This window comes from Erinaceus europaeus, chromosome 21 (genome assembly GCF_950295315.1).
Source record: "Erinaceus europaeus chromosome 21, mEriEur2.1, whole genome shotgun sequence".
In the NCBI taxonomy this organism is placed as follows: Eukaryota; Metazoa; Chordata; class Mammalia; order Eulipotyphla; family Erinaceidae; genus Erinaceus; species Erinaceus europaeus.
In genome coordinates, this window is record NC_080182.1 from 11,873,583 (window position 1) to 11,896,725 (window position 23,143).

General features: G+C 40.2%; 1 protein-coding gene across 1 annotated transcript in view; it reads left to right on the top strand.

Moving 5' to 3' along the window:
• The window catches only part of SCN11A (sodium voltage-gated channel alpha subunit 11), a 101,021-nt gene that overhangs the window by 33,001 nt on the left and 44,877 nt on the right, over window positions 1-23,143 (top strand). The window contains exons 10-17 of the mRNA XM_060180409.1: window positions 868-879; window positions 5,672-5,813; window positions 7,267-7,464; window positions 8,507-8,680; window positions 9,716-9,845; window positions 12,462-12,700; window positions 17,258-17,455; window positions 21,982-22,350. Coding sequence (XP_060036392.1) covers window positions 868-879; window positions 5,672-5,813; window positions 7,267-7,464; window positions 8,507-8,680; window positions 9,716-9,845; window positions 12,462-12,700; window positions 17,258-17,455; window positions 21,982-22,350 — 1,462 coding nt within the window. The remainder of the gene's footprint in view (window positions 1-867; window positions 880-5,671; window positions 5,814-7,266; window positions 7,465-8,506; window positions 8,681-9,715; window positions 9,846-12,461; window positions 12,701-17,257; window positions 17,456-21,981; window positions 22,351-23,143) is intronic.

Sequence of the window (23,143 nt, forward strand, 5' to 3'; positions counted from 1 at the left end):
AGTGAATATGTGAGGTTCCTGCTGTCTTAGGGTTCAAAAAGACAATCAATAGTTAATATTATCATCACATTATTTGTTAATTGGGTTAACTTTGAAAAGTCCCTTTGTTATGGTTTGCTGGACAGTACCCAGTATCTTGTATATAGCTGTGCTATTGGAAGCTTCTAATCTACTTGGTTTAGGCTTTTGAGAGAGTCCGCATATCAAATACATAGCCTATATATTAAAAAGATTCAGTTTGTCTCTTGAGAAACTTTGAGACATACAATTGATTTCCCCCTCTCATATTAATTAGCTCCTGATTTATATGTCTACATTTTGCTAGGAGTGTACATAAACACCATTCCCACCACCAAAGGACTGTGACCCATCCCTCCCGCCCACTCCCACCCCCCACTGGCCCAGGAAGCTACATGCCTACCCCTCACCACTAGGTTTTTACTTTGGTGCCCTACTTACAATTTGATCAGGTCCTGCTTTTAGTTTCCCTTTCAGATCTTCTTAGTCAGCTTCTGTTGATGAGTGGGATCATCCCATACTCATCTTTATCTTTCTGACTTAGTTCACTTAACATAATTCCTTCTAGCTCTGTCCAAGATGGGTCAGAGAAGGTGGGTTCATTGTTCTTGATAGCTGAAAACAAGAATTAAGAGCATCAAAACTAACTTAGGCCATTTTTGACAGAGAAATAAAAAATAAAATGATGAAATAAAAATATGAAATAAAATATAAATAAAAAAATTAATAGAGGCCTTTATGGAATTAAGAGAGATGCATAAAATAAAAATACCTTGTTATAAGAAAGAAACAGAATAAGAAAGAATTTCTGACAACATAATTATTAAAAACTATAATAAAATGAAAAAGATTAGGGAAACGGTCCAGAAAGTAGTAACACAAACCAGAGACAAACATAGGAGGTTAAATATCTAGCCATAAATCTCAAATTTGTTGTTGATGTTGTTGTCACCAAGGTTACACCACTTCAAAACCAACTTTTTCTGGATAGAAAGGGAGGGGGAGTGGTCTGGGAGGTGGTGCAGTGGATAAAGCATTGGACTGTCAAGCATGAGGTCCTGAGTTCGATCCCCAGCAGCACATGTACCAGAGTGATGTCTAGTTCTTTCTCTCCTCCTATCTTTCTCACAAACAAACAAACAAACAAATAAATAAATATTAAAAAACCAAAATAAAATAAAGGGAGGAAGGGAGAGAAGAATATGACACCACAGCACCGAAACTTCCTCTAGTGAAGTGGGGATTGAATCTAGATAATGTGTGTGACAAAGTAGGTTCACTATCTGAAGAAGCCATATTACTAGGTCTGTGAGTCCTAAGTTTTAACCAAGAACCTCAGTAACAGAGCACAGAAAAAAAAAGGGGGGGGGGGAGAAAATAGCAAATGTGTAATACAGATAACTTGCCAGGAAGTACTAATGCATATCTCCTGATGTTTGTTCCATAATGTGCCCAACATGATCAATGAAAGAACCATACAAATACATAGTCATGGTGTTTCAGAACCTTTGGGCGTGGGTACCTCATATGCAAGATAAAAAGAGAAGGGAAAAAAAATCAAAATGACTTCAGAATTTTTAGCAGCAATAGAGAATAATACCTGTGCAGTGCTTCCATAACTTCCTAGGGGAAAGTAATTATTTTTATTTTTTTTGCTTCCAGGGTATTAACTGGGGTTCAGTGCCAGCACTATGAATCCACTGCTCCTGGAGGCCATTTTTTCCATTGGATAGGACAGAGAGAAATCTAGAGGGTAGGGGAAGACAGAGAAGGGGAATGACAAAGAGACACCTGCAGACCTGCTTCACTACTTCTGAAGCGACCCCTCTGCTGGTGGGGAGCTGGGGGTTCCAACAGGCTCCTTGCACGGGTCCCTGAGCTTTGCACTATGTGCGCATAAACCAGAGGGCCACCTCTCTGCCCCCTGGGGAAAACTATTTACAACCCAGAATTCTGTTTCTGGCCAAACTATCGATTGGCTGAATATAGAACAAAAAAAGATGTTTATGTATGCTAAGATCACCCAGTCTTCTTAAGAAGCTACTTGAGATATTTTTTTCTCTAGAAAAATGAGAGTGAAAATTGGAAAGAGCAACTAACAATGGCAAAGAAAAAAATGTATTCAACTCAAGACAGCCATCAACACAGGCTGTCAACAAAGACTTTTTTTTTTATGAAGAATGATATTAGTAGTAACCCTCACTGACCATAAATTAGTCAACAAAAACTAAAATTAATAAATTGAATATCAGTATAATTGTATTTAAAGATATGTTTATAAAAGAGGCATAGGTGTTGGACTTGGGGTGCATGGTTTTCATTCCAAGCAATTGGATATCATGGAATCTTTTAAACCTCATGCATGCATTACTTTTCTAAAAATATCTACAGTAACACTTATAAAAACTAAGTGCCTACCTTTATTATATAGATAAGCCTAGTGATGGGTGTTTTGCTCATGTGGATGCAAGATATCCATTGCTTGTAATGTGAAACTCTAAAATTTGTAAGAGCAAACCAGTGTGGACAATTGAAATCTACAAATTTATCCTTAGCAAAGTACTTGGATAAATTATACAACCCCATAAAGATCTTTGGTCCATACTCCCAGAGAGATAAAGAATAGGGAAGCTTCCAATGGAGCGGGTGGGATACAGAACTCTGGTGGTGGGAATTGTGTGGAATTGTACCCCTCTTATCCCACAATCTTGTCAATCACCAATAAAAGAATAAAAAAATAAAAGATATCTCCCTACATGTTGATATGGATTTACCTCTAAATCATCTTTTTCCATGAAAAAAAATGTTCAAAGAAAGACTACATTCATGTATTACAAAAGGTGTGTGTGTGTGTGTGTTTGTGTGTGTGTGTGTTTGTGTGTGTGTGTGTGTGTGTGTATGTGTGTTGTTATTACTAGAAAACTTCTGTAAGGTACAAAAGTAACTGGTGTAACAATTATCTCTAGAAAGTGCCCGAGAAGCTGGGGAGAGAGGCAGACTTCATGACCATTGTTCCTTAAACTGATGTGCTCTCTCCCCAGTCAATCTTCATATTTGTTGTATACTCTTCTTTGTAATTTTATTATTTACTTATTTATTTGATAGAGACTGAGAGAAACTGAGAAGGGAGGAGAAACAGGGAGGGGAAAGAGTGAGACATCTGCATCCCTATTTCACCACTCGCAAAAAAGCTTCCCTCCTGCAGGTGGGGACCAGGAGCTTGAACCTGGGTCCTTGCACATTGTAATATGTGCACTTAACCAGGTGCATCACCACCTGGACCCACCATTTTTTTTTCCTCCAGGGTTATTGCTGGGGCTCAGTGCCTGTGCCATGAATCCACTGCTCCTGGAGGCCATTTTTCCCCCTTTTGTTGCCCTTGTTGTTGTAGCCTCGTTGTGGAATTATTATTGCCATTGTTGATGTTGTTTGTTGTTGGATAGAACAGAAAGAAATGGAGAGAAGAGGGGAAGACAGAGGGGGGATAGGAAGATAGACACACCTGCAGACCTGCTTCACTGCCTGTGAAGCGACTCCCCTGCAGGTGGGGAGCCAGGGGCTCGAACCGGGATCCTTACGCTGGTCCTTGTGCTTTGCGCCACATGCGATTATCCCACTGCACCACCGCCCAACCCCCACCATTTTTTTTTAAATCAGAGGGCTGCTCAGGTCTGGCATATAATGATGATGATGATTGAACCTGGGGCATTTTGGTGCCTCAGGCATGAAATTCTTTTCCCACAACCATTATGCTATCCCTTAGCTCTACCATTAATTATTTATTATGTCACCATACTTAATTTTTTATATCTGATCACTTGAAAAAAATTACTCATTGTTCCAGTTAAGTATGCTGGAATTATGAGCACTATTCAAGGAATAGAAAATAGAAAACAGATACAAAGACATGAAAAGATAGCCCATGTTCATAGGCTGGAAGAATGAACATCACCAAAGTGACCGTTATACCCAGTGCCATATACAGATTTAATGCAATTCCCACCAAGCTCCTACTAATTTTCTTTAAGAGAATAGAAAAAAAGCTACAAAAGTTTACCTGGAATCAGAAAATATCTAGAATTGACGGAGCAGTGTTGAGAAAAAATGAGCAAAACTGATAGCATCACACTCCCAGATCTCAACCTATATTATAAGGCTATTGTAATAAAAACTGTCTGGTACTGGGACAAAAAATAGACACACTGACCAGTGGAATAGAACTGAGAGCCCAGAAATAAGCTCCCACACTTATGAACATTAATTTTTGACAAGGAACTCCAAAATACTAAACAGATGGTGATGGGAAAACTGGGTTGAAACATACAGAATGAAACTAGATCACGGTATTTTACCACACACAAATACAAACTCCAATGGATAAAGGAATCAGATGTTAGATCAGAAACTGTCAAATATTTAGAGGAAAGCATTGGTCAATCCTTTTTTGAATTAAAATTTAAAGACTCCTTTGATGACTTAAGCCCAAACAAAACCAAAAATAAGCCCATAGGACTACATAAGACATTGAAAAGCTAAAGGGAACCACCACCAAAACAGAGATTCCTTACAGAATGGGAGAAGAGCTTTACAAACTATACTGTGTACATACATCTTCTGGACAGAATAGTCACCGAAGAAGAGATACAAAGGGCTAATAGAATATGAAAAAGTGTTCCAAGTCACTGATTATCAGAGAAATGCAAATAAAAACAATAGTGAGATGCCACTTGACTTGCAAACGAGAATGTCATACATCACTAAGAACAGCAACAATAAATGTTGGGGAGGTCGCAGGGCTAAAAGAACCATCCTACACTGCTACTGGGAATGTACATTGGTGCAGTCCCTGTGCAGAGCAGACTGAGGAATTCTCAGAAATAGATCTACCCTATGACTCAGAAATTCATCTCCTGAGAACATATCCTAATGCAACAAATACACCCATCCAAAGAGATCCATGTACAACGTTCATAACAGTGCATTTGTAACAGCCCAAACTAGAAGGCCACTTAGGTACCCAACAGATGAGTGGCTGAGAATGTTGTGGTATATAAACACAATGGAATACTACTAAGCTGTTTAGAATAATGAAGTTATCTCCTTTGCCTCATCTTGGGTGGAGCTTGAAGGAGTCCTGTTACCTGAGGTAAGCCAGAAAGAAAAAGGTGAATATGGGATGATCTCACTTGTAGGTGGAACTTCAGAAACAAGAACAGGAAAGGGAAACACAAAGTAAAACTTGAAGTGGGTTTGGTGTCTTTCACTAAAGCAAAGGACTCTGGGAAAGGAGGGCAAGGAGAGGCCCGGGAAGAGGAGGGCTTTGGGTCCTACTACATGGCAGTGGGAAAGGACCTATTCAGAGGGTGAGAATGTTTTGTAGGCATCATGGTGAGATGAGAAAGTTCACTCATGTGTCAACAACTGTACTGTAAGCCAGAAGTCCCTCAATAAGATGGTTAAAAAAAAAGTTGGGGAAAAAAAACAGAGGTTGTGGAGACTCAGTAGCTAGAAGGGTGACCATGTGACCACTCTCTTCATCCAGGGTTATCTGATGTGAGCCTGGGCAAAGAAACAGTGCTGAGGGGGAAGTAAAAGAAGCTGGATTGCAGAGAATTTGATTTTTTTTCTTTGTTCTTTTGTTTCCAATATCTAGTACCTGTTCTTCAGATTTTAAATGCATGGAAACACAATTTAACCCTGACTATAATTATACAAATTTTGACAACTTTGGCTGGTCTTTTCTTGCAATGTTCAGACTTATGACTCAAGACTCCTGGGAGAAACTTTATAAACAGGTTATGTATTCTCTCTCAAGTTTTTTTCTTCTCTCCTTCCCTCCATCTCCTGCTGTTTTCTCAATTACTTATTTTTTTATTTATATTATTTATTTGTCTATGTATTTAGCCTCCAGGCTTATGACTGGGGCTTGGTGCCTGCACTCTGAATCTGCTGCTCCTGGAGGCCATTTTTCTCCATTTTGTTGCCTTTGTTGCCCTTTTGTTTTTGTTTTTGCTGTTTTTGTTATTGCTGCTGTTGTTGGATAGGTCAGAGAAAAATTGAGATAAGAGGGGAAGACGCGGGAGTCGGGTTGTAGCGCAGTGGGTTAAGCGCAGGTGGCGCAAAGCACAAGGACCGGCATAAGGATCCCGGTTCGAACCCCGGCTCCCCACCTGCAGGGGAGTCGCTTCACAGGCGGTGAAGCAGGTCTGCAGGTGTCTATCTTTCTCTCCTCCTCTCTGTCTTCCCCTCCTCTCTCCATTTCTCTCTGTCCTATCCAACGACAACAACAATAATAACTACAACAATAAAACAACAAGGGCAACAAAAGGGAATAAATAAATAAAATAAATATTAAAAAAAAAAAAAAAAAGAGGGGAAGACAAAACAGGAGAGAGAAAGATAAGCACCTGCGGACCTACTTCACTGCTTGCAAAGTGACCCCCTGCAGGTGTGAGCCGGGGCTCGAACCTGGATCCTTATGCTGGTCCCTGCACTTCGCACCATGTGCACTTAATCCGCTGTGCTATCGCCTGATCACCTATTGCTTATTTTTAAAAATATATTTATTTATTTAGTATTGGATAGAGACAGAAATCGAAAGAGGAGAGGGAAATAAGGAGAGAGATAGACACCTGCAGCCCTCCTTCACCACTCATGAAGCTTTCCTCCTGAAGGTAGGCACCAAGGGCTTTAACCTGTATCCTTGTGCACCGTAATGTGTGCACTTAACCAGGCATGCCACCACCTGGTTCCTGCATTACTTTTCTATCTCTAGATCATGTATTTGTAAACTTCTAGCTGATAGTCTCCTTTGTCATCTCATCCTCTTCCTTAACAGTTAGACTGTTAGGTCCTTCCTTAGAAATTCTGTCAGAACATTACAAATTATAAATATAATTTTTGGGAGAAGAGTGCAAAAATGAACCTCTTTACTACCTCTCTCTAGATCCCTGACTGTCTGAAGTTCTGCCCTTCGCTCTTTGTGTTGCATTGTTAGCTCTCTTGCCTTGTTTATTTAAGAATGCAGATGCCCATGAGAAAGTGATGGAGATGGGAAGGTATGGATGGCATTACTCACCAAGAGAGAGTACACCAGAATATTTGCCCCAGGTGGTCAGGGAGGCTAGTTGCTATGGGTAGTTGAACCAACCAGGTCCGGTGGGGAGACCAAATGCTATGTGTAACTTCTGTTGTGTAACTTCTGTGGAAGAAGGCTTCTGATGCAAGCATGCTCTCTGCCCCTTACAGACCTTGTTTACCTCAGGGCTTTACTCTGTCTTCTTCTTTGTGGTGGTCATCTTCCTGGGCTCTTTCTACCTGATTAACTTAACCCTGGCTGTTGTCACCATGGCTTATGAGGAACAGAACAGAAATGTAGCTGCAGAGATAGAAGCCAAGGAGAAGATGTTCCAGGAAGCCCAGCAGCTGTTGAAGGAGGAAAAAGAGGTGGGATATGTGGGGTCAGACAGTGGAGGGAGGGCTTTCCTGTGTGTGTGTGTGTGTGTGTGTGTGTGTGTGTGCCTGCCTGTGTGTGTGGAGGGGTGCTCCAGAGACCACAGAACTGGGACTCAAGGCCTGATTGCAGTGGTTTTTCCCCACTGGTCCTTTTTAGAGAATTTAAGTTCCTTGAAGACTTTTTTCCCTAGCTCACTTTAAGTTGTGTGATCTTGATGCTCTCTGGCCTTCTGAAGCATGGATCTTTGGAGAAAGAGACAGGGCCCAGATTGCTGGTCTTGGATGCAATATGTGTTAAAAAAAAAGAAGTCTCTGCTCCACATTTTGTGGGAATCTGGATACTTGTATTAAGGGCCTCTACTTGAGAAACTGGGAATATAATAATGTTGATTGTTTCTTAAAAAATAATGATTATATATATGTATATACATATACATATATAGATGGGGGGAGGAGAGGAGAGAGAGAGAGGAAAGAGGGGATTGAGAGAAAGACGAACACTGCTCAGCTCTGGCTTTGGTAGTGCTGGGAATTGGAAATTGAACATGGGACCTTGTTTTCCTGCTACCTTTACATTATTTCAATTGAATTCCAATATTTTCAGGGAAAGGACTATGTCTTCTACTTCTTGTCCTCCAGAGAGATTTGTTAAGTCCATTTAAAGTGCATAACATCTGCATCACCAGGAACAAACTTCTGTTGAGTGTCTAGCATGGGATGTCTACTGTTCTAAGGGTTGGGGACACAGAATTATGAAATTCAGCCTTCCTTTTGACGGCTACAGTCTTTTTGGGTAACAAAAACGTAGACATATTCCCCCAGATAAATAATAGCAGAGATGGTACGTTGTTCTGTTCACTGAGGTAAAAGAGTAACTGATAGGAAGCACCAGAAATGAGAATGTTGCTCACTGAGGTCAAGGTCATTTGCGTGTTTTATGAAGCTATGTGTGTGTGTGTGGGGGGAGAGTATGATCTGTTCATTAATTGTCAATGCTGTTGTTTTGATTGTTTTTTTTTTTTTTTTCCCTAAGGCTCTGGTTGCTATGGGTATTGACAGAACTTCACTTAATTCCCTCGAAGTGTCATCTTTCTACCCGAAAAAAAGAAAGTTGTTTGGTAGTAAGAAAAGGAAGTCTTTCTTTTTGAGACAACCTGGGAAAGACCGTGGCCCAGGATCAGACTCTGATGAAGATTTCCATCCAAAAGTAAGTCTTGGCTAGCGAAGTTGAAATAACTGGGAAAGACTTCAGACTGCCTTTAAAAGAGTCATTCACAAAAAGAAACCTGGTTGGTCCAGAACGTTTAGGAAATAAGTCTTTATCAACACTTGACTTATCTGGATAGCTGAAGGTTTTTGTTCTTACATATTCCAAGGCAAGGTGAGACTCAATATACTTTGGCCTCAAGCTGATACGTACTTTGGCTAGTATACATATTTTGTGATGGTTATCTTTACATTTCTTTTTCATTATGACTATTTAAAAATTGACTTGACAATCCACTTATCTAAATTTGTCCATTTCCTCCTCTTACACACATTGTTCCTAAATTATATTTTAATGCATTCATACCCTAAGCCATAGTACGTTACCTTGGGAAACATGTTTGTGGGTAATGAATAATAAATGAAGGAACTTACAAAAGTTGGATCAGATGTGGACAGTGAATGAATCACAGAGAAAGAAAAATGTCTCTTGGTAAGATTTGAGGCATGTGTACATATTACAAATATGGCTGGTTAGAAAACTGAATGTTTGTAGTGACATGAAGTTGAAGTAAATAAACCAATAAAAAAAAACCCTATTGCATGGGTCTGGGTGATGATACACCTGATTGAGTGCACATGTCAGAATGTGTGACTAGAGTTCAAGCCCCCAGCCCCTACCTGCAGGTGGGAAGCTTCACAAGTGGTGAAGCAGGGCTGCAGGTCTGTCTGTTATCTGTCTGCCTGTCTGTCTGTCTATCTACCTATATATCTATCATCTATCTTTTTTCTATCTATCCATCTATCATCTATCCATCTATTATCTATTTTTTCTTTCTTTCTGTCTATCTATCTATCTATCTATCTATCTATCTATCTATCTATCTATCTATCATCTCCTCTTCCCACTCAACTTTTCTCTGTCCTATCAGATAAATACATTTTAAAACTCCTATTACATGTAGCACTGAAATCCAAAAGTGTTGAGGTGAGTTGATCCCTGTCCTTAGAAAATCCACTAACCCTCCCCTCTTAGCCACCCCTCCTAGAGCAAACCAAACGACTGTCTCAGAATTTGTCAGTGGACCACCCTGATGACTTCGTAGACCCCGTCCAGAGGCAGAGGGCACTGAGTGCTGTCAGCATCCTCACCATCACCATGCACGGTAAGTTCCTCTTCCGGTCCCCAGGGGGCGGGGCTTACCTTCCATGCTGTTTTCTTGCACTTCTCTAGTAACACCCTAGAAACCCTCAGCAACTCACTTCCTATATGGGATCAGCTTTATGTATGTATTTATTTATTATTGAGGAGCTGATGGTTTCCAGTTTCTCGTCTCCTTGTGAAAGTTCTCTGCAGAACATTATCACCTACAACTTAATTTCTTTTACATTATCCTGCAACAAACCCCAAGGTTCTCTTCGTCCCCTCCAGCCTCCTCCTTCCCCAGAGTCCTTTGCTTTGGTGCAATAGACCCCATCCAATCCAAGTTTTGCTTTGTGTTTTCTTTCTCTGTCCTTATTTCTTAAGTTCCACCTATAAGTGAGACCACTCTGTATTTGTCCTCTTTTTGTCTTGTCTTAATTCACATGATGTCTTCAAGTTTCATCCAAGATGAGGTAAAGGAAACAACTTCATAGTTTTTAAAAGCTGAGTAGTATTCCATTGTGTACACGTACCACATTTTTTTAGCCCACATCTGACATTGGATATCTGATTGCTTCCACTTTTTGACTATTACAAATTGTGCTGCTATGAACATACATGTACCTAAATCTTTTCTGAAAGGTGTTGTTGTTTCCTTTGGGTAAACCATCAGGAGAAAAATTGCTGGATAATAGGGTAGTCCATTTTTAGCATTCTGAGAAATCTTCAGACTGTTTTCCACAAGGATTGGACCAATTTGCACTCCCAGCAGCAGTGCAGACATGTACCTTTTCCCTCAACAACTTCTTCACCATTTGTTGTTACTGTTCTTTATAGTGTAAGACAGTCTCACAGGTGTAAAGTGATATTTCATTGTTGTCTTTACTTAAACTTCTCCGATAGTGACTTTGAGCATTTCCTCACGTGTCTGTTGGCCATTTGGATCTCCTCAGTGAAGTTTTTGTTGTTGTTTAAAATTTATTTTATTTTTATTTATATTATTGGATAGAGACAGAGAGAGAACTTGAAAGAGATGGGGGAAGATAGTGAGAGTGACAGAGAGACACCTGCAGCCCTGCTTCACCACTCGAGAAGCTTTCCCCCTGCAGGTGGGAACAGGAATTTGCACCTGGGTCCTTGTGCACTGTAATATGTGTGCTTAGCTAGGTGTGCCACTGCCTGGCCCCATCAGTGAAATTTTTGTCCATGTGTTCACCCCATTTTCTTCTTCTTCTTTTTTTGATAAGTTTGCTGAGTTCTTTATGTATTTTGATTATTAGGTCTTTACCTAAAGTATGCTATATGCAGATACCTCATAGGAGCAGATTGGCTTGGAAGTAGTAAGTCCTCTATAAGCACCCTAAGCTAGCACGTGAGTAATGAAGGGAACTGCTTAAATTTGTAAGGAACTTGGGTCCAAGACCATCTGTGTGGGACCCTAAATAGGTCGTACCACCACAAGTCTCACTAACAGCAGTAGTCAGTCAAAGAAGAGAAGACACAGCAGTGTCTAGTAGGTGGCAGGTGGCAGAGTTAGGAGAGCTGTCATGGAGAATAAAACGTCAGTTGGCTGCAAGCCTGTGAAGGACTTGATTAGCAGATAACAGGAAGTTAGCAAAGAGGTGATATTCAAAGGCAATATTCAGGTTCCTGCAGGAAGGTGGCCAGATGAGTTCCTCAGCACTTCTGAGTATCTTAAAAGGTGACTTTTGTGTCACCTAAATTGGCCTTCATGAGTCTTTGAAATGATACCAGAAAAATCAAGGGCACAGTTTCTTTATGGCCTCAACTTAGCCAGTTTACAGAGAGACCTTTATTTTGTTTTTGCTTGTTTTTACCAGAGCACTGCTCAGCTCTTGCTTTTGGTGGTGCAGGGGATTGAACCTAGGACTTTGGAGCCTCAGGCATGAGAATATCTTTGCATAACCATTATGCTGTCTATCCCTACCCCTGTGGCTTTTATTTTAATCCTCTTAGATGTCCTGAGCTCTTCTCTGTTATAGTCATCTCCATGGTTTAGCTTGAGTGAACATAACATGGATTTCTCTTGGGTGCATAGCCAGTTAGTTTTGATGTGCTGGGGGCCAAGCAGTGCCACACCCAGTTAAGCTCACACTGTGCTAAGCACAAGGACCAGCTCAGTGATCCCCGTTTGAGCCCTGCTTCTCTCCTGCAGGGAGGCTGCTTCACTAACAGTGAAGCAGGTCTGTAGGTATCTCTGTCTTTATCTTTGCCTCTCTATATTCTCCTCCCCTCTCAATTTCTCTCTTTTCTATCAAATAGAATACAAAGAGATTTTGAGAGAGAAAGAGAGAGAGAGAGAGAGAGGAGAAAAAATGGTCACCAGAAACAGTGAGTTGATTTACAGTGCAAGCACTAAGCCCCAGTGATAAGTCTGCAGGCAAAACATTTAAATAACTAAACATCAAAGTAAAAAAAAAAAAAAAGACTTGCTGTGCTTAGTACACCACATGTAGCATGTAGGAAGCTTTTTCTGGCCACAAGAGCTAGTCCTCTTCTTGACTGAGCACCCTGACAAGATCACAACAAAGAGAGAGGAAGGGATACTCATAGTTTGTGGGCAGCCTCATTCTTTCAGCGCTGAATCTACAACTACTCTTGCATTCTTCTTTCCCAGAACAAGAAAAATCACAAGAGCCATGCCTTCCTTGTGGGGCCAACCTGGCATCCAAATACCTCATGTGGAATTGTAGCCCCCAGTGGATATCCTTTAAGAAGGGCTTGAAGATTGTGATGACTGACCCCTTCACTGAGCTAGCCATCACCATTTGCATCATAATCAACACCATCTTCTTGGCCATGGAGCATTATCCAATGGACAAGTCTTTTGAGGACATGTTGGATAAAGGAAATTTGGTAACAGCAGGCTTTTAACAATATAAAACAATGCCAGAATCTGGGCTATCACTCATTCTAAATCTAAGAATTTTTGAGTGACCTAAACTAACCTAGATTGTTGGTCACAAGTTGAATAGAGAGATAGGATTTTATTTCTATGCAGTTCAATAATTTTCATGCACCGGTGTTGACCTTCTAATATAAAGTTTGTTTCTTTTTTCTCTCTGTCTCTCTCATCTCTATTATTTCTCTTTCTTTCTCTCTTGCTACCCAGGCTTCACACCTTTATAAAGTGTCTCTTAAGTTATACAGTGAGGATCCATACTCAAGCAGTCTTCTTAAAAGATAATTTGATTGGCTGGGCAGTGTTGCATCCAGTAGAACATAAAGTTACCAAGCACAGAGACCTGGGTTCAAGTCCCTAGTACCCACTGGCAAGGGAGGAAGCTTCACAAGTGGTGGAGCAGTGCTGCTGACGTCGTTATTTCTCTTCCTCTCTCGCTCTCTGCCTCTCTCTCTCTCTCTCTATCAAGCTATAGGGAAAAAGAAAAAGAAAAACAGCTGCCAAGAGTAGTGGAGTTGTTGTGCAGGCACCAAACCCTAGTGATAACCCTGGTGGTGGGGAAAAAAAGATAATTTGGGGGAGAAGATAATCAAGAGAGCATTATCCATGTCCAGAGACTCATGTAATGGGCACCATGGTTCCAGGTGATATTATGGCATCATTTGTCATGGAATAATGTGGTCACCATTACTAGATGTTATTCATCCTGGGAAGATGAGTCATGGCCTGGCAGCAGGGAAGCTTCTCCGGAAACTTCCTGTGTGTAGAGCTTCTGTGGCCGGGGTTTCAGATTTGAGCATGCTTTATGTTTCTCGTGTGCTGGATTTAGTCTCACTCAAACTGGGAAAACTTTCCAAGAACTATTTACTTTAATTCATGGTTTCTGGAAAAGGCTTTTATTTTTCCCCCAGGGAAATTAATATGCCAAATGTCAGATGTAACAAATAATTACTGACTGAATGTCCTGCCCCAATAAGCTAATGAGTTAATGGACTCAGCATCTAGAATAGCTCATTCTTTCTTCTTGAAATATATTTTATTCAGTTTTCAAACTAGTATATGCTTTTTAAATTAAAAAAATAAGGGACTAAATCAAAAACAATTTTTTCCTATGGGTTTACTAGCAGAGATGACAACTCTTAGCATCGCAGTGTTTGCTGACTGTCTATAAACACAGCTTCTTTTATTACATGTCACTTTCTTGTGTTCACAGACATCCCTTTATTTCGACAATTTGTGGGATGACTGTAATGGAGCAAGTTTCTGCTGTGTCATTTCCCCCAAAGCATGCACTGAATGTAGTGTCTCTGTTACTTTTTGGCCATTCTTAGAGTATCCCTGATCTTCCCATAATGATTGCATCTGTCATTAGGAGCTCTGGTCAATCATTTCTGATACTAATATAGTAATTGTCTGTGGGGTGCTACAGAATGTGCCCTTATAGACAACAATTTAACCGGTAGGTTTGCTCCATTGACCACCCATCTCCCCATCTCTATCCTTCTCTTCTGGTCCCCCAACCCCTGGAGACACAGCAGTTTTTTTTTAAATTAGGGATTTAATAATGATCAACAAGATTGCAATATAACAGGGATACAATTCCACACAGTAGCCACCACCACAGTTCTGTATACCCTCCTCTCCATTGGAAGCCTCCCTATTCTTTATCCCTCTGGGCCTATGGACCAAAGAATTTTATGGAGTGCAGAAGATGGAAGGTCTGGCTTCTGTAGTTGCTTCTCTGCTGAACAGAAACATTGACAGGTCGACCCACACCTCTAGCCTGTTTCTTTTCTTTTTTTTTTTTTTATCTATTTATTTATTTTCACTTTTGTTGCCCTTGTTGTTTTTTATTGTTGTTGTAGTTATTGTTGTTATTGATATCGTCATCGTTAGATAGGACAGAGAGAAGTGGAGAGAGGAGGGGAAGACAGAGGGGGAGAGAAAGACAGACACCTGCAGACCTGCTTCACCACCTGTAAAGCGACTTCCCTGCAGGTAGGGAGCCGGGGGCTCGAACCAGGATCCTTACACAGGTCCTTGCGCTTTGTGCCACATGCGCTTAACCCACTGCGCTACCACCTGACTCCCACCCCTAGCCTGTTTCTACCTTTCGCTAGTGGGGCAGAGCTCTGGAGAGGTGAGGTTCCAGGACACACTGGTGAGGTCATCTGCCCAGGGAGGTCTGGATGGCATCATAGTAGCATCTGCAACTTGGTGGCCGAAAGGTGGTAAGATATAAAGCAAGTTGGTCAATAAACAGGAATACAAAGGTAGGAATACAGCACATGAAACTAGGGGTCTTTGTGTGGGAAGAAGCTAGGAAGTCCATTTTAGGTATGTTCCATGAAGATACAGCAATTTTGATAAGGTTACAGTGCTCTTTAATTGTTTATGTGGAAGGAAGAATTCTATCTTTCACTTTCAATCCAAAACTAGAAATGATTAAATCAGTGAGAAAGGATACAGACAATTGAGATAGGCCAAATCTAGACGTCTGATAATTAGTCAAGTTGTGAGTGCAAAGAACACGTTCTTGAAGGAAATGAAAAGGGCCACTTTGGTGAACAAATGAATGAAGCAAAATCAAAGAAACCTGGATAGCCTTTTTGCTGATAGTAAGACAGTTTCAGTGGTCTGCAGAAACTCAAGCTGGGGGAGGCGGTGGTTAAGCACATTTAAGTACAGAGCAAAAGGACCCACGCAAGGATCCCAGTTTGAGCTCCTGGCTCCCCACCTGCAAGGGGGTCACTTCACAAGTGGTGAAGCAGGTCTGCAGGTGTTTATCTTTTTCTCCCCCTCCCTGTCTTCTCCTCTCTCAATTTCTCTCTGTCCTATCCAACAACAACAACAGAAGCAATAATAACAATAACAACAACAACAATGGAAAAAAATGGCTACCAGGAACAGTGGATTCGTAGTGTAGGCACTGAGCCAGCCATATCCTAATACAAACAAAATAACACTCATTTTATTCAATCCTTTGAAAGTTGAGAGGCCATAAAGTTACAGAAGAAAATTAGAAAATTAGTAGGGGAAGTTGGTTTATGAAGTTTAAGAAAACAAACTGTCTCCAACCCATTAAAATGCAAGATGGCAACAAGTAGAACCTGAAGTAAATTATCTAGATGGTTGATGTATATAACTGTCTTATAAGTTAAACCAGCAATTAAAAGGCTCCTCTAAGCTAAAAAACTGAGGAGCAGGTGGATTCAGTGATGAATCTCACAAGACTCTCAGATACATAACATCCATCTTATTCAAATTCTTCCAAAAATTGAAAAGGAGTGAACACTCCCCAAATTTTCTAAAAGGCCAATATCATTTTCATCTTCAGTGCAGGATATGTCACTACAAAAAAATAAACAACCAAAAAAAAAAAAAAAACCCTACAGATCCTGATGAACACTGACACTGACCTGATTAAGTTCTTCAACTTAATCTTTGCAAATTGTATCCAACAACAAATTAAGGGATTAATCCATCAGCACCAAATGACATTCAGCCCAGGCATGTAGGGATGGTTCAACACATTCAAATCAATTAGTATAATAAACCATTTCAACAAAAAAGAAAGACAGTCATAAGAGTATCAATAGATGTTAGAAAGTCATTCCACTAGATTCAATGTCTATTTTATGACAAAACTGTTAGTTGGGAATAGAGGAGTATTCCTCAACACAATAAAAGTTGCAAGCATTATATTCATGGTGAAATATAAAAGATTTTCCCCTAAGATCTGGCACTAGACAAGGATGTCCATTCTTACTACTACTACTGCTCTTCACCATGGTCCTGGAAGATCAGCTAGAGCAATTAGGCAAGACAAAAAAATAAAACAAATTCAACTCCTTCACTCATTTTTTTCCATCCACTGACTATACATACCCACACCCACCTGTGGCTTAGTGAGTTTCTGAAGAAGTCTCAGTTATAATTTTATGAGTTTTCAGGTGATTTTTTGCTGCTTTATCTAGCTGTTCTGGGTAGAAACATACAGCCACTGTTACTCCATCACCTCCATTAGTTCCTAGACCTCTTTTATTCTCTGAGTAGGTGTTGAGATTGAATGGCTAGGTGAACTCTTTATTGAATTCTGGTTTGTGGAGAATATTTATCTTTAGTTTTCAGTGCTGTATACACACTTCTCTCTGCCCAGTTTTGAGTTTCTGTTGATATTTCAAAGAGAATTAAGAAGAGAAATGGACACTTCCTTATGTGTCAGGTACCAAGAAGCCAACATTACCTTCTTTTCATTAGAGTGGGAAATAAACTTTGTGCAGTTTATGAATTTGGTAACACTTGTGTGGACACCATAGAGGTGGGTGGGAGAACAAAGGTAGAGTAAGGCTACTTCAGTAAACGTTGCTTTTCCGTGGCTTTAGGGTAAACCATGTCACCCATGAACATATGTCCTATTTTTTGTAACCTCTAACTCTTGTAATTTTCTTAAAAGCGTGTCTTCAAGGATAGATGATTTACCTTTCTCGTTCTTCTTTCCCTCACTGTAGGTTTTCACTGGCATTTTCTTGGCAGAAATGTGCCTAAAAATCATTGCACTTGATCCTTACCACTATTTTCAACGAGGCTGGAACATTTTTGACAGTGCTGTTGCTCTTCTGAGTTTTGCAGATGTGATACACAGTATAGTGGGTAAGGATAATCAGGAAGGGAAACGAAGGCGGCCATACTTTCGACCTTTAAGAGTGGTAAGACATACTTGCTTTTTTTTTTTTTTTTAAACTAAGGATTGAAAGAGTCTTGGATTTATTTTTTATTATTAATTTTGTTAATCATGAATAATGCTATTAATAATCTTACTTTAATCAAAACTGTAACCTTCTTCCTCGTGCCTAAGGTTGTTTTTTTTCCTCCAGTCACTTTACTGAGGGAATAAAAATTCACAAGATAGTCATTGTTACCTGAGTACAGTATAGTAATCTTAGACAAGCTTTGGATTATTGCAGCAGAGTTAAAGACTCTAACGGGATTGTATGAGAAGGTTTGTGACTACTGGGGGCCTAGTGCACTGGAGGTGGAGAAAGATTTCAGTTGGTAATGTCTGTGGTACACAGACATCTATCAGGAAGAGGTAAGACACTATACCCACTTAGTTTTTCTTTTTTTATAATTTATTTTTATTGATTTATAAAATATAAATATTGAAAAGACTACAGGATAAGAGGGGTACATTTCCACACAGTGCCCACCCCCAGAGCTCCATATCCAATCTGCTCCCCTGATAGCTTCCTGATTCTTTATCCCTCTGGGAGTATGGACCCAGGGTCACTGTGGGGTGCAGAAGGTGGAAGATCTGGCTTCTGTAATTGTTTCTCCACTAAACATGGGCATTGGCAGGTTGATCCATACTCCTGTCCTGTCTCTCTCTTTCCCTAGTGGGGCAGGGATCTGGGGAAGTGGGGCTCCAAGACACATGGTGGGGTCCTCTGCCCAAGGATGTCAGGTTGGCATCATGGTATCATCTGGGACCTGGTGGCTGAAAAAGAGTTAAGATATAATGCAGAACAAATTGTTGACTAATCATGAATCTAAGGAAAGAATATTACAGATGAAGATTTGGGGTTTCCCTTTTGGAAGAAGCTAGTAGGTCTGTTTTAGATATTTTCCAGAGAGCCAATGACTTTACTAGTTTTTGCCTTCACCTGATATCTAATATGCAAGTGGACCCAGGTTATTGTCTGGGAAGATGGTGTCATAGTTGGAAAAAGAACTAGAAAGCTGGGTCAGGGAAGAGAGTAGCTCCCAAATATGGGGAAAATATATAAATATTGTTAACTGTAAACCCCATCGATTTGATCTGGGACTCATATTCAGCACAAGAGCTTATGTAGCCTCTGTAGGTCTGAGCTCACATTCTGTGGTCATGGCTAGGAACATTCCAGGCTGCACTAATTTCAGGACCCATCTTCCTCGGGTAGTAGGTAGAATATGTTGTCCAACTTCCCTTCAGAGAGTGGAACATTCCCTACCATTTTTGATCCACATTGAGGGCAAGGTCCTATAGGGGCCCACAAAGGGGTCCATTGTGTTGTTCCTGATGGAGATGACCAGTGACAGTGGTGAGAGGGATCTGTTAGAGATCTAGGCCCATCATGTGTGTGGGAACCCCGGGGCTCTCTGACTCACCCCAAGTGATAGGGTGGCCTGATAGTGACTAAAAAGTCATTGTTAAATTATGCCAGTCTCTTGTCCTTATTCAGCTTCTGTAGTTCTTACTTCGTCTGAAAGAGTTAGCTTTGGAGTGATTGGGGGACATGTAATAGGAAGTAGGTGAGGAGGATATCTAGGCTTAAGTAGAAACTATTTCATTAGGTACTTTAAGGTGTCTTTTTAGTCCTGTACACTTTCTTGCTTCATTTGTTGATTCACTGTAAATTATTGTGCACTTTTGCTTTAAGGTATGTATTTTTCTCGAACGTATGGATAACATGTACATATGCCCAACCTCATGGGCCCTGGTCTATGTGTAGGTTTTGAGATTTTGTTAAGAAGTGTGCCACTTGAAATGGAGTTAAGGAGTCCTATGAGCTAGGAAAGGTCTCACCAGAGTAATGAAGCTGAAGAGTTGACATTCCACACCTGAATTCTGTGGACACAGTCCGAAGTGAAGCATGCCGAAAGTCAGAATTCTGCTGTGAGGTCCAAGTCACTTTTTTAGGCCCTGTTGACCAGGATCTCTGTGGTAGCTGGGACATTTTAGAGTTTGGTGTTCAGTACCTTGGCTCCTATATGTAAACCCTTGGGATTCACTCAAGAGCATGTGGCTTCTACAGCTCTAAACAGCATCTTGAGCTCCTTTTTAAGCCACTCAGTTCATGAGCAGTTCCATGTAGGCACTTTGAATCTGCCACATGGATTTCAAGCACTTGAAAATATTGAGTCTACTGGCAATGCAGTGGTGTGTTTCTTTGAGTCTTTCCCTCCCTTCCCTGCTGTTCCCGCTATCCACATATAATCAACAACAGTGATATTTCTTTGTTTACCATAAATTTCAGTTATTCTATGATATTCATAGAAATATTTTATTGTAACATTTGTTTTCTGGAGGAGACCCAACTTCCTTTTTCCCCCAGAAGTATCAAAAGATTATCTTTTCAAAGATGAAGGAAGCACTGTCTTCAAGGAGTTGGCAGTCCATAGATAATACAAGAGAGGCAAGGCCAACGATGACTATGCTATCATTTTTTAAAAATTAATGTGTTTTTAAATTTTGTATTATCTTTATTTATTGGATAGAGACAGCCAGAAACTGAGGGAAAGGGGTGATAGACAGAGAGACACCTGTAACACTGCTTCATCACTCATGAAGCTTTCTGTCTGCTGGTTGGGACCAGGGGCTCGAACCTGGGTCCTTGTGCATTGCAAGACATGTGCTCAACCAGTTGTTCCACCTCCTGGCTCCAGAGATGACTATGATGCAAAGTAGAATGTCACAGAATCTATCATAGGAATAGGAGGAAAGCTACAGAGAAGCCGCATGAGAGGAATTGGAAACCTGCTAGGTGTCCCTTTTTCCTCTTCCAAAGATTTACTTTTTGGGAGAAGACAGCATGAATACAATATCTATTATAAGTCTTTCAAGTAAGGATATAGATTCATTTTCCTAAATGCATATTTTCTTCTTGAGATATGTCAGAAAATTGTATAACTCAAAGTCAGGCATTATTAGACTGCTCACCTTAAATTTTATAGGCATTCAGGTGAGAAAAATTACATTTGCTTTATCACTATTTGGGCTTATAGCTATGATCTGAGGCATAGAACTCTGTGGCATTGCCTTTGCATGAGGATAGAACCACAGTTTATACCTGATATGGCCCTAGACCCCCTCTGGATAAACAGTGGTGGACATCCCTTGGGAACCTAAGTTCTATTAGCTTTCAGTCTTTTTTTTACCTCCAAATAGTTGATACCAGGATTTTACTTTAAAAAGAAATCACTGTCTTATACTGTAAGTTTGAATTAGAAATGACCTATGAAACTAATTGCTGTGTTTTCTCTATGATTATTTCCTTGAAGTCTGCAGTATCTCTATAGAAAAAGAGCATCTTTAGAAATAGACTGGTGTATGGCTGACCTGCCAACACTCATGCCCAGCAGAGAAGCAATTACAGAAGCAATTCTCCCACCTTCTTCACCCCAAAAATAATTTTGATCCATACTCCCAGTGGGGGAGTAATGATAGGGGAAGATGACCAGAGGGCTTTGAACTCCAACTCCATCAGCATCCTGAGAGAGAAGAGGAAAAAGAGAGAGACATTGGGATATAATAATAGGTATATGTGTGACTTGGTAAGGAAGAGAAAATGAGGCCATAAAAATGGGCAGATATGCACAAATATAGACAGATAGCTGTAGCAATAATAGTTATCTATTATTATCTATTATCTGCAACCTTGGGAGAACTGCTGTAGCTTCCAATGGAGGGACTGGGGATCCAGAACTCTGGTGATGGGAATGATGTGGAGTTGTACCTCTGTTACCTTATAATTTTGTAAATCAATATTAAATCACTTATAAAATTTAAAAGAGAAAAGAAAAAGAATATCTTTGAGAATAGAATGAATGTTTTGAGTAATAGGCTGAGGACAAAAATGTCTCCTCCTCTCTGTGTCTCTCCCTCTGTCTCTCACCTGTTACCTAGAAAAAAAACATAGTCCACCAGGAGTGGAAGACTCATGCAGGCAGGGAGCCTCAGTGACCTCCCTGGTGGCAAACTAGAAAACAAACCCAACTTTATTTGTGGATTCAGAACTTTGAACTTCATATAATTTTCATGTGTAATATGTTTTTCTTCTTTTGTTTTCCAGTCATTAAAAATACAGAAAACATTCTTAACTCTCAAGTCATGCAAACTCAGACAACAATCTGCATTTGGTTTCTCAACTAGAGTTTTTACCCCCTAGTATAGTATGTAGAATTACAAAACACTGATTTTTACAATGAACATATAGGTTCTATTCTATTCCAAAGTCTGTATCACTAAAAGAGATGAGCAAACTTTTCAAACAAAAGTAGATAAAGTTGAGTATTCATTCAATTGGGACAAGGAGGTGAAGAGACTTGTTTAGGATGTATCTGGCATTGAAAAAATATATTTTTTTGAAAGTCATAAATGCTGTGTTTTGGGAACATGTCATTTGCTTTATAACTGAACAGATAGAATTTGTCCTAAGCTGGCTTTCCTTCTGTTTTTTATTATCTGTTTTTACAGCTGAGGGTCTTCAAGTTAGCCAAGTCCTGGCCAACTTTAAACACTCTGATTAAGATAATTGGTCACTCTGTTGGAGCCCTTGGAAACTTAACTGTGGTCCTGGCCATTGTGATCTTTATTTTCTCGGTAGTCAGCATGCAGCTTTTTGGCTCTCAGTTCAATTCCACAAAGACTGATCTCAAAACGTGTAACTGTACAAACTCATGTCTGAGACGCTGGCACATGGGGGATTTCTGCCATTCCTTTCTGGTGGTGTTCCGTATCCTCTGTGGAGAATGGATTGAAAACATGTGGGAATGTATGGAAGAAACTAAGAGCAAACTGTGCATTATTGTCTTTCTGTTGGTCATGGTGATTGGAAAACTTGTGGTGAGTATCCTTACACCTAAAAACCTAGATGGACTAAAAATTGCATTCTCTTCATTTGTAATATTTTTCTAGAAAATATTATATTGATATGTATATATGGTGAAATTTACATCTGCATCAGAATTTGGTTTGCAGGAAGGATGACAAATTTGAAACATAATCGTCTTGTGACATGATGCCCATGATGGCTGACATGCCAATATGTATATACTCTCCCCCAGGTGGCTATTTTAAGATGACCATATTCTTTTTGCCAGTTTCTTTGGTCAAGCTAAAGGTTCATGACTTAATTTGATGGATAAGTTGGAAATATATGTCCACTGTGGAGATTTCTCATTCTTAAAAGAAAAGGACTGAGGAAAAGAATGACCCTTTTGCTTCAGCAATTCCTTCTTATGACTATAATTCCTAGTAGAACTCCAAATGTTATGTAGCTGGGGCCAGGCAGTGGCACACCTGGTTAATCGCACACTCTACAATGTGCAGGGACCTGGGTTCAAGCTCCTGGTCCCCACCTGCAGGGGGAAACTTCTTGAGTGATGAAGCAGGGCTGCAGGTGTCTCTCTGTCTCTTTCCCTCTCTGTCTCCCCCCTCAATTTCTCTCTGTCTCTATCCAATAATAACTTTTTATTTTATTTTTATTTTTTTCCTTTATTGGGGGATTAATGTTTTACAGTTGACAGTAAATACAATATTTTGTACATGCATAACATTTCTCAGTTTTCCACACAACAATACAACCCCCACTAAGTCCTCTGCCATCCTTTTCTAGGACCTGTACTCCCCCCATACC